The sequence below is a fragment of the Molothrus aeneus genome, chromosome 1, assembly GCF_037042795.1.
Source record: "Molothrus aeneus isolate 106 chromosome 1, BPBGC_Maene_1.0, whole genome shotgun sequence".
NCBI lineage: Eukaryota > Metazoa > Chordata > Aves > Passeriformes > Icteridae > Molothrus > Molothrus aeneus.
The window spans coordinates 68220696-68236588 of NC_089646.1; the positions used below are offsets into that span (position 1 = coordinate 68220696).

The 15893-nt window shown below is 37.8% G+C and overlaps 1 protein-coding gene across 1 annotated transcript in view; it reads left to right on the plus strand.

Moving 5' to 3' along the window:
- The window catches only part of LYRM4 (LYR motif containing 4), an 85695-nt gene that overhangs the window by 16912 nt on the left and 52890 nt on the right, over positions 1 to 15893 (plus strand). Inside the window, exon 2 of the mRNA XM_066558854.1 lies at positions 4106 to 4226. Coding sequence (XP_066414951.1) covers positions 4106 to 4226 — 121 coding nt within the window. The remainder of the gene's footprint in view (positions 1 to 4105; positions 4227 to 15893) is intronic.

Genomic DNA, 15893 nt, shown 5'->3' on the forward strand with positions numbered 1-15893 from the left:
AAAATATATAAGTCCCCAAGCAGTTATTATTTTCTGAAGTACCTGGATTGTGATTTCATTTTTCATTAATAGTTGTTGTTTCAGATTTACTTCTTGTAGACTTCATTTTCATGAGGACACAGTAGGCTTTTGATTATGCTTCAGGGAAGAAAAGAGAGGAACTCTTTAAAGGTAGAGTATTGGGCCAAAGACTGCTTTCTCTTTAGTTTTTACTATTATTTGGCAGCACTGTAGTCTCATAACATTAGCAGGCAGTGCCCAATGCCTGAGAGTCTGTAGTAATGTTTTGCCCTGGCCTTGTTCACACATAACGCCCAACGACTCCTGCTTTCTGCTGATGTGCATCTGCTGCCTTGTGTCACCATCCACCTGCAGTGGCTTTGGTCTGCAGCCACCACACCGAGTCTACTGCCCATCGAGGACATCATTTTGGTTGAATTGGGAATTAATTGTGTGACAGATGCACGTAAGTAGGGATCACAAGAGGTGTTTCGAGTGTGCATATGTATGAGAGCACTGAGTGAATATATTCAGCTGTACACTCTTGCTTGGGTCCTGTTGTCACAAGTCATTGGAGAAGTCTTTGCAGAAGATAAAGTGAAAGATGTTCTCTGTTCAAATTTCAGTGCACTTGGATGATAAAAGCAAAATACCTTGTGTCTTTCAGCCATTTTTTAATATCTGGTGAAATGTAGTTTAAGACTTAATTTAAATGATGTTTCTTAATGAATACTACTGCATTAGGAACTAGGCTTTTCCCACAGTTCTGTTGGGGCTCTTTGAGTGTACTGTATCCAAAACTGCTTTCCTATTCTGTTTCTCTGGAGAGTTGACTTGGTACCTTCTCACTGAAAGATCCTCTTTGTGTGACTTGCTTGGCCTTTCTAATGGGATCAATTGCAAACTCTGTCCATCAAAATCAGTACTGCTGTATTTCCCCCCTCCTCAGTGATGTTGCTCCAGTTCTGTGGATAGCTGATGAAGCTCACTAATCTGCAAAAAAAGCCCAAAACAACTAAAAATGAAGTTAACTCTTGTAGTAGGTGGCCTTCTATTTCCCAGGTTGGACTGGCTCAGCTGGGGCCAAATATCAGACTGACTGTGCTGGTCTAAAGGGGACAGAGGGAGGGTTTGTGTCTGCTAGGGTGGTGAAATTGCAGTATTTCTTCTTTACATTGGCTTAAACTTGTTGCAGTTTCTTTGTGTCTCTCTGGGTAAATAATCATCCATAAGGTGCAGCCATCACTTCACTTGCCAGTATTCTTTTCAGCTCTCACACTGTCTGCAGATAGAGCTGCTTTTAGGATAATGTAAAGTTTTATGAAGACAACCATGCATTCTCAGCCACTGGCATTTCTGTGTGTTCCTTCAAATGTCACAGGTTTGGGTTTGGTGTGTTATGCTCATTGAGCTGAAAATACACTCCATTAGAACAGCTGATCAGCAGACCAGTCTTCATCAGCCAGAAGATCTCTGGAGCAGTGCTCTGTTAAAAAACCCCAACAGATACAAGTCTGAATGATCAGGTTTTTCTCAAACATGTGTTGCTTACACACACTACTGTGCTTTCCGAAGGGCTTAGTTTTTCATAAACTTGAAGCAATATTGCATTTCTTATGGTAGTTCTAGCTTTTAATGCATTCTCAGTTCAGAAGCTGCTGAAATGTAGAGAGTGTCGAGGTGCTGAATTGACACTGCTCACAACTGTTGTTGCATAGAAAAAGCTGTTGTTTAAAAGAAAAAAACACGCACATACCAAAAAAAAAAACCTTCCCGTATGTTTATGTCTTGGCTTAACACTTTTTACATAATTTTAGAGAATTTGAATGTTGGTAAAATGTTTCCCTGACACCTCTCAATGGGGAAGAAAGGCTATTTTAACAGTCATTATAGTATTGGGTTTGAGCTTTGAATTGAGTTCATCTTTCTTTTAAGTGATACATTAAATCTCAGTGTAACTTTGGTAAAGAGTAGTGCCAGGCTATAGAGCTAGTCTTTGAAGTGTGTTTAGAGATACAGATTTAGCTGTAGAATTAAGATTGTGTTAAAGCCTATGTAAAGTAACTTTGGGTGTTAAAACTCATAAAGATTGAAAAATTAGAAGGTAAAAAAATAGAAGGCAAAAACAGTGCAACTTTGTAATTATAGATAAAAATTGGTCTGTTTTCTATGTACATTTCTTTCTCAACAATTGTTGGGTATAATTAGAGGAAGAGAGAGAAAATGGAACAATTAACACACCATATGTACAAAACAAAACAAAAAACCACCTCCAGTCTGTAGGTGTTAATACTGAGCAACATTTGGTTTTGTCCCATCTATTTTTTTTATGTAGGTAGCATTTACTCATTTATATTGCATTTTGAAAGATTTGTACCCACTAATAGATACATGCTGTTGTTGTTGTTTTTTCTTTTAAGCTAAATATATATATGTTTGTTGTTGTATCTCCTGGAAACCTGTCCTTTCTTTCAGAAAATATTACATGTTTTGCACAGTTTAACCCTCCATATGTATATGGGGTGATTTGAAATCTCTCCATTATCAAGCAACAGAATTATACTATATATTAATGACTGGGGGTTGTTTCTTTTCTAGAAGAAATAATCAGCTTCCCCTTCATGTCTTGCTAGGACAACAGCTGCAGATGAGATTGAGCTTCCATATTTAATACATTCTATTAACTTCACACATCCAAACACACACTGGCTCACTCCCTGACGCACCCCAGTGTCACATTAGAGGTGAGCAGGCCCTAATTAAAAGCAGGCACCATCTGCCGGAGTGCGGTGGCAGAGTGGCACTCCACAGCCATCCTGAGTCCTGTGATTGGAATGTATTATTTATGAGCTCAAAGACAAAACACGCTGCTTGGCTGGTGAAAGCTGCATTAGGAGCTGGATAGCACCATCTAATGGAATGGAGTGCCACTGGCTATTCATCTTTCCTCTTCCTCTCTCCTCAGTCTACTCCCCCAATAATTTTATTTTTCAGTCTTGTCCTTGGATTTTCTGTGATAGTGTTTCAGACAATTTTGTCTCTTGTATTCTGCTTTTATACAAGATTGGAAAGGGTTGTTGAAATATTAAACTAATTGGGGGGAATTGTGCAGCCTTTTGTTTCCTTCCAGTGCCACACATAGGGTTTTGCTTTCTGTAGCAGAAGTGATACTGATGTGATGTGGTGGTACAGAAGAACACAAGGAAGATAGATAAGCAAGATCAGTTTACTGCATTTTTCCAGTTCCTCCCAGGGACCCATGTAATGAAAATATCCACTGCTCCATCTGAAAATTCTATTTTCATATGGAAATTGACCCTAACTAGGGGGGAGGGAAGGCAGGATGACAGTACACTACAGTCTGTGTGAAATTTCTTTACTGTATTGAAAAGAAAGGGCAGGATTTGGGGAAAGCTGCAGCTTTGGACCTTCCTCTCTGCAAGCACAGATCATAACCTCTTCCAGCTTGCAGAAATCATGTTCTGTTATTGCTTCTTAGTGGGGAAATGGATGAGGAGGTGTTGGACTGAGGGGTGAAATACACTTTGTCAGCAGAGGAAAAGGGTAACAGGGAAGGAGCCCTTTTTGTGTTAGTTGGTCCACCAATCTACTTTTGTTGACTACTAGATTACAGCACTGCATCTAGTAGAAATGTATATTGTGACAATGACCTTTTGGATATGCAGGTTAAGAATAGTCACGCTGATTCAAAATAATCTGGGGAATAATTTTCTGGTCCTTAGCCTTTTTGTAGTGTTCCTGAGTTTTGCAGTATTCCATGCTGGGCATCCAGCAGTATGGCTTCAGCACAAACAAGCAGGTAGGACTGGACTGAAACTTGAAATATGACATTTTTCAACAGTAACATCTAATAGAACCTCTTTTTTTAAAATTACAGAATGTAGTTGCTACTTCAACTCGGGCGAAACAAAACCCTGAATAAAATTATATTTATTTTGCTAAAATTGAGCTAAATAAATAAATAAATAAATAAATATGGGAGGTGTGCATTTTATTTTTTGTATCAGCATGTTTTAAAGAATGTTGAAATGATATAAATCATAGCACATCTATGATTACCTGTCCTCTTATTGTTTGTGTTTAGAACATACGCCATCAGAAGGATAAAAGATGCCTTTAGAGAAAACAAGAACATAACAGACTCTGAAAAAATAGAAGAACTACTGAATAAAGCCAAAGCAAACCTACAGGTTATTCAACGGCAGGTATGTTAATTTCTCTAATTTTTTATGGGAGTTGTTCACTACTCATTTAACTGTCTTATGCCACTAGAGATGGAAAAAAATATTTCCTTGCTAAAGACATCTCTTGATAAATATGAGTTTTTGTCTGAATTTGTCTTTCATCATAGGTTCAGAGGAGTGACTTTCACTCAAAATAGTCTCACTTTCTTTTGAGGGTTTTTTTTCCCATCTCCAGATGCAGTGTTAGAATAGTAACAGAACAAGAAAATCCTGAAGTGAATTAAGTAAATGCTGACTAAATATGTCCAAACAGGGTGATAGGTTCTTCTTTGGAAAATTTAAGTCACTGGCAATATTCTTCTTCAACCTTGTCTGAGTAGCATTTATAGCATCTCTTTTCCTTCCGCTAGGTACCATGTTGCTAAGAAATGAAGTAAACTTGGTTGAACCTTCAGATACTTTTTAAATTTCTCATTCATACTCACTGTCTATCTAAAGTGACCACTAAAAATTGGAAGAAGCAAGTTTCTATGCCTGAACTCTCTATGAGAACTTACAGTGCTTAAGCTACTCCTCCTTGCAAAATCTGTGCTTGCTGACACCAGTCAGAGTTCAGTAGTACTTTTATTAAACACTGAATGAACCTGTGCACCTGCTCCTCCATGGTTTGCTTTAATATGGCTCTTTAAACAACCAGCAGGTCAGTTAGCTGGGTTCTTATTTTAGTAGGGAGCTGGGCCCTTTGATTTGACAATTAAGTATGGATGCTTAGGTGCAAGATATTTTTTTTTATTTTCATCTCCCAGGGTGTTGTTTTGTGCTACCATAGTTTTGCTATCTTTTTTTAACTCAAACACTGCTAATTTTTTATTTAAGTGTTTCTCAAAGAAGCAATTTTGATTGGATTGTTCCAATGCAATTACATTTGAATGCTGGGGTGTTTTTTCTCAGATCTCTAGGTGATAATTGGCATTTTCAGCTCTTCTAATTCTTGCTTAAGATAAAGTCTTGCTAAATAAAAACTTTCCAATTTTTTTTTTCCCAGCAAAACAGGATTCTACTGATCTGAGTCCTAATAGGTCTGGGACAGATTTTAAAATAAAACTCTTTCCTCTCTAAGTCCTGTGTAAACTCAGATTACCTTGTTTCTGTAGATCCTAAAAAAAAGATATTATTTCTCTAAAACAGACTTCACAGGCTGGACTTTTGTCTAGGGTAAGGGTCTTGCCTTGCACCTTTTTTGAAGTTTTCTTTAAGCCTAAAGATTTTCCCTCAGCATCAGTCAGCATCTTTCTGTTATGCATTTATTACTGTATCGCTGGGACATACCAGAATAATTCAGAATGACCTCAGTTATTGCTAAGCCTGGAGGGTTTTGCATGTTTGTTTCAAATATCAGCTATTTAAGGGCCTTCTCCAACATGAGAAGCCAAATTGCTGAAGTTGCTTTTAAATCAGATCGCTGTCATTCCATGTAAGAATTTCAGGGAAAATATACTTGAAAAGCAAGGAGTATTAAAGGCACTGACACAATTTTCCATTTTAACACTGCTAAGACAGTGAAACTTATGTTGAAATATATCTTTAATGTTGCACTTCTAGACATTTTCCAGAGAAAGTACAATCATGCTGCATCCACTTTTGGAAGGATTTATCTTACATGTTTCCAAGAATAATGGATAATAAATGTTATTATACAGTAACATAATAGGCAATGGAACTTTCTAACAAAAAATAATCAGAAGAAAATTATTTTACCAAGATAATTTTTTGACATGCATCCCTGGAAGAGTTGATTGTTTGGGTATTAAAGATTTTTTTTTCCCTAAAAAATTGCAAACTGTTGTGCTTCGCAGAACTTCTGTTATGTTTCGATGTCATCTCACTCCCATCTGTAAAGCAAGAGATAAATGTAAAAATATTAACACTGTCTTAAGAGTTTTTCATCAGGACTATTAAAAACCTGAGCATCTCAGTTCATATTAATATTTATTTGGTGTCAAATTTCATCATGCTCTGTCGAAAAAGTTCATTCTCCCTCTTTGTTTAATTGAAGACCTAAGTAATGAAACCATCTGACATTATTAAGACTTTGTATTTAAAACTAACCAAGCATAATATAAAGTGCTTTTGTTTTTAAATGCAGAAGCGCTGAAGCAGACATGAGATCTAGTGTACCATTTTTTGCTTAGTTTGGAGTTTATTATGATGTGGTTCATCTTGGTATTTTTCTAGTGTGTCAGTAGAAATTAAATAATATCCCTCTTTGCTGACAATTTGTTGATACTCTAAAATCAAATTTATATTCACTTTGGATTCTAATTTATTGTTTAGTCATCAAAGTGACCATTGAAGTGTAAGGTTCATAAATAACTATTTGAATCAGCCTAGTGAGAAATGTGAAAAGTGACAGATTACTGTCATTTTGTTCATGTCAGTCACTGTACAGTTTGCTGGAGTGTTATAAAAGTTGCTTTATAATGCTGAAAAGCATGGAGGAACATTAATCTCCAGCTTAGTCCTCTCTGCTTATTATTGGGTTTGATTTTTTAATAGCCTGGCTAAGGGAAGGAACAACTCATTTCCAACACTGTTTGCAAAGATTTCTGTGGGTGTGTGTTTACTGTGTAAACAGCAAAATTTGGTTGTTTACACAGTAGTTGTTTTGTCTTTCCTGTAGAGAAGGGTGTTGTGAGAAATGCATTGTCACAAATAAGTTTGAAATAGAAAGTTTTAAGAAGTTTTGAGGTGAAGTCTGGAAGTGTTTGAGGATTGTCATAACAGCCATTTCCCAGCTATGCTAATATGATTTCATTTGTGAGTTTCTATTACTATTAGTAATGTTAGTATGTTAGTGGTAGGGGAATTTCCACTGAAATGTACTGCTGCTGCTGCTGAAATTTAAGATTTATGAAAGCCACTGTGAAGATTGGCTAATATTAAGTGTTTTGAAGTTTTCTTTATGCCATTCTCTCTCTCAGGTTTTGAACTGAAAGCCTAACAGTGAAGTTCAAAAGCAATAGTAGACGTGTGTGCTCTGATTAAAGCCTTGTTTTCACTTACAGGATATCTCATTCTTCTCTAGTGCTTTCTCCTCAGTTTTATATTGTGGCTGGAAGCTGTCAGTCATCTTGTCCAGCTAAGTAAGATTATTCTGTTTTTCTTGGCAGCTCTGAGCCTTTGTTATCAATTTTACTGGTTTTAACATCACACAACTACAGTACTCTTCAATAAAAGGGTTTGAATATTTCACAGCTTTTGTTTGTCTCTTTAAATAATCCAAACTGATGAGATGCTGGTTTGCACAAACCTTGGTCAGGAGACAAGAGATGCACCTTGAGTGTTCAGACAGTCGGGACTTGGGAATCTGCCTCTTTTACAGCTGGCTGGTCATCTGTGGTTTTTAAGGGAGCAGATAAACTTTTCTTTTGGGTCTGAGCTGTTTTTCCTTAGGCTTGACCTCTTACGGTTCCCTTCATGAAGGAATGTGGTGTTGATGCAGGAAATCTCAGCTAGAAAGGTTCCACTGATAATGATAAATACTGAGTACTTGCAGCATTTTTCATGTTTGCAGCATGTTGTAAAGTACATTCTAATCCTTGAAATATGCATTGCTTGTAGTAACTTCAGCTCCATTTCTCTTAATGAAATGCTACATGACTGTGCTTTGATAAAAGCCCACGTCATACTTAGTGTAAGATTTTGGTCTCATATTCTTATGTTTTTCCATAGTCAAAATTCTTAGTATGGTCTTGTGCTGAAACTTGTGCAAAATAAGAGCAATTCTTCTGGATCTTTTATTTTTCAGCAAGCCAAATTGCCAGTGCAGCTGTGTATAGCCAAGTACTGTGCCTTCTTGAGGTGTTTATTAGCAGTATCTTATCTTGGCAGTATTTTGAATTTGAGTAACACTTGAATGGAAGTGGAATTTAAACTGAATCAGTGTACTAATACAGCACTCATATTATTATGAATTAATGACCATAAATCCATAAGGAAACTTTCTGTTAATCAAAATAACATAAATATTAAAGCATGTTTAATAAATATTAGCAAGACAAGCAATTTCAATTATAGTTGCTATAAGAAATGAAAGGTAGGAGTACTACCCTAGTTTACTGCACCTGGTTTGAATTGACTGCTCAGCCTTTGAGTAGCAAATATTCCTATATTAGTAATTGTCAAGGTGTATTACTTCTGGACTGAAAGCATTTTGTTGAGTATTTGGAGGACTGGTACCAATTTACACAGTTGTGAGTTTGTGACATTGGAATTGACTGTGTGAAGGAACTTACCAAACTTTAAGAAATGTTCTGGGCATCTGCACAAGTTGTGTTTATACTGCAGAGCACTGTAGGCTGGATGCCCTTTGCAGGAGAAGATTCATTTTGAAAACTCTTGTTAGTATTAGATTTGAGCTACAGGTTGTATTTATGTCTAAATTTTATGAATATGTAAGAAAGTTGCAAAATGCTGTGTAATGTGTTTCATTACATTGGCAGCAGTTCTGAGGCCATGAGGAAAGAATAGCTGGAAAAGCCCTTTGAACACAAGGGGCAGCACCACGCTACTGTTCAGGAATGAGTATAGTATTGGCAAGTCATGTCTTCCTGCTGGCAGACAGTTCTGTTGGAGTTCTAATATGGTTCATTCTTATCAAGTTTGTCATTGCAAGGAAGTTTTAAAATCACAGATTATTTTGCTGCTTTTCTTGAGAAGCTCTTCGAATTTTATCTCTTTTTTTTCCAGCTTCACAGTGGCAAATACCTATATCTCTACAAAAATACAGATTTTTCTACCATGAAATTGTAGACTTACAGTTCTTAGATAAGGAGATTGCCCTTGGAAGTTTGCTGGGGCTTTCACTCATGCCATGTATTTTTATTTATTACAGTTGGACATCATTTTCCAGCCAGGATAGAGGTGACATTACACACAGAGAATTTTTCTTACCTCTCTGGCCATTTAGTTATACTTAAAGCAAGTGTAGACACAGTAAAGTTTTCAAATGTTTCACCCACAGTAGAAGAGTGGGAGTGAGTGGCATAATCAAACAATGAACAAATATCCTGGTAAAACAGTTTTTTCAAGTCACTGCACGATATCTATTAACTACCTATACACTTCTAAATCCTTGGATTGGCAGCTAGAACATAGAAAATGTTTGGCATGGGCCTCTTGCATTTCTCTTGCTCCTAGCCTGTTGCAGTACTGGTAGTCAGTTTTTAATTGCTTACCACATCATGAGTTCTCACTTGTTTGGTTCCTTGCCTGGAATTACCAAAATTATGCTGGAAGCTTGTGGCAAAGCCACAAACTGAATTCAAATCAGCTGACTCGGGGTTGAGAAGCCACTGGGGGCATTTTCCTGTGTTTGTTGGTGGTTTTCATTTTAATTTTTTTCAAATTTTAAAGCTCTTTGGGGTGATATTTTTAGGTATTTTCCTTGAGGTAGTTTAAATCCTTTCGTTATGTTCATGTTGCCTTTACTTCACAAGTGGTTTGAAAACTTCAAATGCCTAATAAGAGTAACCTACCAGGAAGCATATGATTAAGCAAGACAGCGGAAATCCTTAACATATATTAAAATTCAGAGCTCTTGACTTAGAAAGAGACTCAGATGCAGGTGAAGGAATGTCAAACATAGAATGGATAATACCTGTTTTTCAGTAAACAAAAGAAAGCTTCAAATTGAAATTGGGAAACAGTAAATTCAGAGCTATACTGGTTTTGTATTTCAGTAGGAGAGTAAATATCCATGAGGTTTTGAGGGTTGAAAAGGAGGAGGAACAAAGAAAAAGGTGTCGTAGGAGTGACTTTGAAAAAGGGTTGGTAAATTTAAACAGAAACCCAACTGAATCAGAGCTTGTCCTTCCACAGAACTTGTTAGCAGTGGTGTCTGCTTTGGCCAGCTTTTCCAAATACTTTTTCATCTTGGCATGTAGGCTAGCTTTGGAGATGTGCAACATTGGAACAGATGCCAAAAGCCCAGAGCTGTCATTTCAGCTTAATTTCTGGCATCTGAGGGTGCAGGAAGTGTAATAGACATTTTACTCGTCTTCAGGTGGCATGGCTCTCCAGGTTACACCTGTGTGAGTCTCCAGAGCAGTGTTACTCCTTAGGCTTTCATTTAACTCTCCTGATGGAGAACAAGATTGTGTTTTCACAAATGATTTGCTGCTGTTCATTCTGCTGACTAAACTACAAGTGGCAGGTTCTGTCTGCAGTATCAAATTCGAAAGTAGACTGTGCATTGAAAATAACCTTTAGGCTGCCAGCAGAGGCGATTCAGAGGTAGAATGAGGCTTTGTCTTTCTGATGTAGGAGCTTAGGGTAAAACACAGCATTTGATGCATGCAGTAACCTTTCCTAAAAATAAAGACTGCTGAGTGTTGGCCAATGCATTTAAAATACTGTAATTATCTGTCATACAGAACTGTCATTATTTTTGTTGCATGTATTTAATGGCTAATCCAGTGAGGTTGGGGCTTTATCATAAATAGTAACAGTAGTTATATAATACATCCAGAGCTGTGAGCACCTGATGTTCTGCACAGATGAGGGCTGTCTGAAGGACAGGAGAAGGACTTACTTTCTCATGAGCAACTCGGTGTGGCAGTATGTCATGTCTGATAAAGCAAATGCTGAGTCTAAACTTCCACATGGAAAAGAGTTACTTTTATCAGCCTGGCTGGTCAGTAGCTCCTTGAAACAGTTAGGAGTATTAACTATTCTGTGCTGAAGAAAGCATCAGAAGCAAGGAAGGAAGGATCACATTTTCAGGCAGATGTGTCCCTCTGCCATTTGCCCCTTTGTGCTTTCTGCTTTGCTGTGTTTGGTGTCTCAAGGGTTTCAGCCTGAGGTGTAAATAAATATGTCATTAGGGGTGGCTGTTGCAACAAAACTTCAAGGAGGCTTTTCCAAATGAGGTAACAGCAAGCGTGTCTTTGTCTTAGTTCAAATAAAAAATACTGTCAAGAGAGGGAAAGTAGAAATAAGTGCTTTAGTTTTGATCGCAGAGCAAATGACTTCTGCTGTGTTTCTAATCTGATTGTGTGATCTAGCTTTGATGCCTGTCAGTCTAGTTTGCAGTGGTGCCCATTGAGGTAAGGTTTGAAAATTGAGTTTCTTGCATTGAAATGTATTCACCTTTGAGCAACTTCTTGTCTTCCTTGCTGTGTGTGATGTCTGCTGCAGAGCAGAACATTTGTGGAGGTTCTTTTTTACTGAGTAGAAAAAGGAGAAGTATGGCAATCTTGTGTGTTATTTATGAAATATATGACCTTGTAAAAGCCTTGTGTATGTATTGTGACTTACATTCATATCAGAATATTGGTCTCTCATGAGAGTCCCTTCTCAGGGGTAAACAAGTTTTAAGTACAGCTAGACCTTGAGGAAATTAGAAGGACTACTGTTTTGAGGACTTCTAAAAAAGGGAGAGAGAGACAAAAGTGCTGTTATTGAAACAGTGATCTCTTGATCTCTCATTGTTGGTTGCTTTTTAATCTGTTGTATTTTTATTTCTTTTTCCTTGGTGTGAAAACTTTCCATCCTGATTTTGTACTGCTCATTGGAAGGAGACACTGTCAGATTTGTTGGCACTGCAACTGAGCAGGCACACTTCCCTCCAGGAGGAGCTTTGGCACATTTGTCTGGTGCCTCTGATCCCCAGGAGGTTCTGCTCTGCTGCCCTTGAACTGCAGTCTGTAATTCAGGATGACAATGTTGGTATTGGTACTCTCGCTTCTGACAAGTCACATGGTCCCATAGCTGTGGTAAAATGGGTTTTTTAATGACATTTCTCCCCCAACCCCATGCTCAGTCATCAGTCTCTCAGCATATTACAATTTCAGTTTTTCCTTTTACAGAGGAAAATTCCAGAGTTTTTCCATTTCCAGCTTACAGAGAGAAGAGGCTCCTCCTGAAGCTACTTGCATTCTTTTCTGGCCTTTCAGATGAACATTGCTTCTCCCCACAGCACACTGAAAATATGTTTTAAAACTTTCCCCTGCCACTCCAAATCAGATGCCTTTTATTTGTTTCTTTCACAGATGGTTTTTCAAGTCTAAAGAATTTATTCTTTTTTTCATTCTCAAGATAAAGGCAGTCTGCAAAGACTTCCATTTGCCTTATTTGCTCTAAGAATCTGGTTTCATGACTGATTCATATTTGCCCATCTAATTATCTTTGTGCTTCTGTTGGTTGTCACTAAAACTTTTCCCCTTTTCCAGTTTCAAAGCTGATGCTTGCTTCTTTCTTACTTTAAAATTGCTTGTCAAAATGAAAGCTGTTTATACAACCCACCAACATTAACTATCGTTTTACAAAACTGAAAAAAACAGTTACTTTACAAAGAAACAACCCTCTTCATGGTCCTTTGTGTCTGGTATGTCTGCATATATTGTAATCTTTTGGGCATCCACTGAATACCCCTGTGGGTTATCATAGACCAAACATGGTCTCTGTCACCAATACCATTTGAGTGAATTTGCAGCCAGGTAAATTCACAGCGATCTACTTTTATTTTGACAATAAACATATATGTGGCCTTCACAGAAAAGCTCTTTCAAGCAAAGAAGCTTTATCATTGATGTGTTATTTTACAGTTTTGTCTTTTTTGCAGTAATTCAGATTCTGTCTAGTGTCTCTGTAGTAAACTGCTTGTATTTGAGGGAAATGTGTTTGATCCATGAAGTTGTGATGAAGCCAAGCTTAGGGAAGAAAGTTGCTAGACTCTAATAGCAGCATGTCTGATCAGGCCCTTGGAAGTTTAGGCAGAGAAAGCTGTTTTCTAGACAAGAGTGTAGAGTGAAGTTTAATTAGTGTTTACGCAGTCTCCTTGGTACTTGGTGCATTGCTGCTGTCTTTAGCTTTGGGCTTTCTGAGGTGAGCCTGGGTTTTTTTTGGCCATTAAGAGCTACAGCTGCAGTGCCCTTCATCTTTGTGACAGGCATTATGCCAGTACATTTATTCTGAAAGCAAGTAAAAAGAAGAAGAAAGAAGGAGCCCAAACTCTTCCAGTCACAGTTAAATCACAGTTTGACTGATTCCTGTTGTTATGCTTTCTGGGGTATGTCAGATACATGTTTCCCCTCTGAGGTCTGTGCCGCCTGGATGTCCTTCCTTGGCTGTTGGCTTGGCAGGAAGTGAAGCATTACTAAGCAGAGTTTTGAACTCACCTTTATAATTTTGTCACCAGTAGAAAATGCATAAATGCATAGTTTAAAACAAAAATCTGCTGTTTATGTTGTAAAATTAAGGTCCTGTCCCTCATCAAGGCAGTTATGAATATTGCAGTGTAGTGGCTAAATAATACATTCATAGTTTTTCTTCAGTGAACATAATTGACTTGCTGAGCAGTAGCTTTGATAATTCTTAACCATATTTTTACCCAAGTATGTGGTTAAAGAGAGCATTATGTGACCTAATCACGTAGCCTTTCACATTAATACAGATCTTGTTTATAGTTCTCTTGATTTTGTTGTTGACCCAGTACTTTGGTTCTGTGTTCAGATTATCTTAACTTTAAATGAAAATATTTCTTGTCTCACAGAAGTCGAATTTCTATGCATATTTGTCAGTAGTGAATACTTAGTGGGAGTGATTACTCTCTAACTGCTCGTGCCAGTATACCTCTGGGAGGTTAATCAATCTTGTGCTTTTTAATTGACATCAATAATGTGTTTACATTTATCAATATTTCTTAATTGTCAAGTTATAACTGTGGAACTTCAATAATAAATCATACCAATGGTTAACTTCATACATTAGATTTTTAAGAGTCTCCTTAAGCACTTTGACATGTTGTAAATTGCTTTTAAAATGATGTATGTATACTCATGGGGGAAGAGCAGAAAAAAATTGGTATGCAGAGTCATGCTGTCAAATAATACTGCAGAACTGGCCCGTTGACAGTAACATACCTTTACCACATGTAGGATATGCTTTATGGGAAGAAAATGGGAGTAAGTCTTTTCAAACTGCTTGTTTTATTACTAATAATTTTGTGACTATGACAGTGCTCATACATTTGTTGTGTCATCCTCAAGGAATTGTCAGGGCTGTGACTTTTTCCATTCTCTCAGCTGCTGAGGGAAGACGCAGGACAGAAAGAATTACCAGTTCTACTGCTCCTCTGCAGAAGTAGCAGTGAGCTGTGGGAGATCAAGGCATCCTGATTTTTATGGTACTTTTCACCAATGTCCTTAAGATACTGCGGTGGAAATGAAGGAGGCTAGCTCTGTTTAAATATAAGCATATGTTTAAAGACTTGGGTCCACAGGGAAACAAATTATTTGCTCAAGTTCACAAAATATGCTTACAGCAGGAATTAAGGCATGAAAGTCTAAGTCTTACAACATATACCTTCATCATCTGCCTTGCTCTGTTCTCTGTCTCCTTTAAACTCAAGGAGCAGTATTCTGAGGAAGGAAATCTGTACAGACAGAAAGCTGGCAGGATGCTGACCACATTGTGTCAGTGTTGCCATGTTTTATGGGCTACATCCAAGACAGTATAAGAACTGTAAACCTTGCCTAATGGGCAGTGAAGAAAGAAGATGATGCTGTTTTCTAGGTAAGTGAAAACCAACATGAACACCAGGAACATAGAGGCTGGTTTTTATTTTAAAAGACTAAGTATTAAATATTCCAGTTTAGACTAGCAGCCATTTTGTTGACTTCTTGCAAATGTCATAAGTCATAAATTAAACTTCTCCCTCCTTTTTTGAATGAGACAAGACTGATAAGAAACAGCTATTAAACAGAATTATAGTAGTTACCAAATGCAATTGCATTTAAAGCAAGTGTATGTAATCAATCTCTTTTGAAGGGTAAAGCGATTCACGAGAGAAATCCATTGGCACTTTCTTTAGCGTGGCAGATTAAGTACCTTCACATTGCAAGTAGAGGGCTTTGTAGTAGGTTGCTTGTGTGAAAAAGTGATATTTAAGTTCAAAAGCAGACATCCTGGAGTGCAGCTGGTCAAGACACTGCTGCACAGGTTCTGAGCTAGAGGTCATTCCCATCCATGTCTAGAAAGGTAAACTTGGGTCAGTATATGAATGTGTGAACAAACACAAGTCTTTAAGAAATTGTAACCTTTCAGCAGCATTCAAATTCTATTTGTGCTTTTGGTTTCAAAGCTACTAAGGTTCTTGAGGTGTGTAAGAAGCTAAATTTAATGTGGCTGTGTGGTTGGTTGACCCTGACTGGACACCAGGTGCCCACCACAGCTGCTCTATCTCCTCAGCTAGACAGGGGAGAGAAAATACAATGAAAGGTTCATGGGTTAAGATAAGTCAGAGAGAGATCACTCACCAATTACCCTCACTGGCAAACCAGACTCATACTGGAGAAATTAGTATAATTTATTACCAATCAAATCAGAGAAGGGTTATGAAAAATTAAACTAAATGTTAAAAATGCCTTAAAAAGTTCCACTCCTCCCTTCTTCTGAGGCTTAAAATTACTCCCAGTTTTCTCTACCTCCTCTGTGCAGAGGCTGGGAAATGCAGGCTGCAGTCAGTTCATCACACATCACCTCTGCTGCTCCCTTCTCCTCAGAGGGGACTCCTCACACTCTTCCCCTGCGTCGCCGTGAGGTCCCTCCTGCAGGAGACAGTCTTTTATGAACTTCTCCAGTGTGAGTCATTCCCATGGGGGGCAGTCTATCAGGAACAGACTGCTC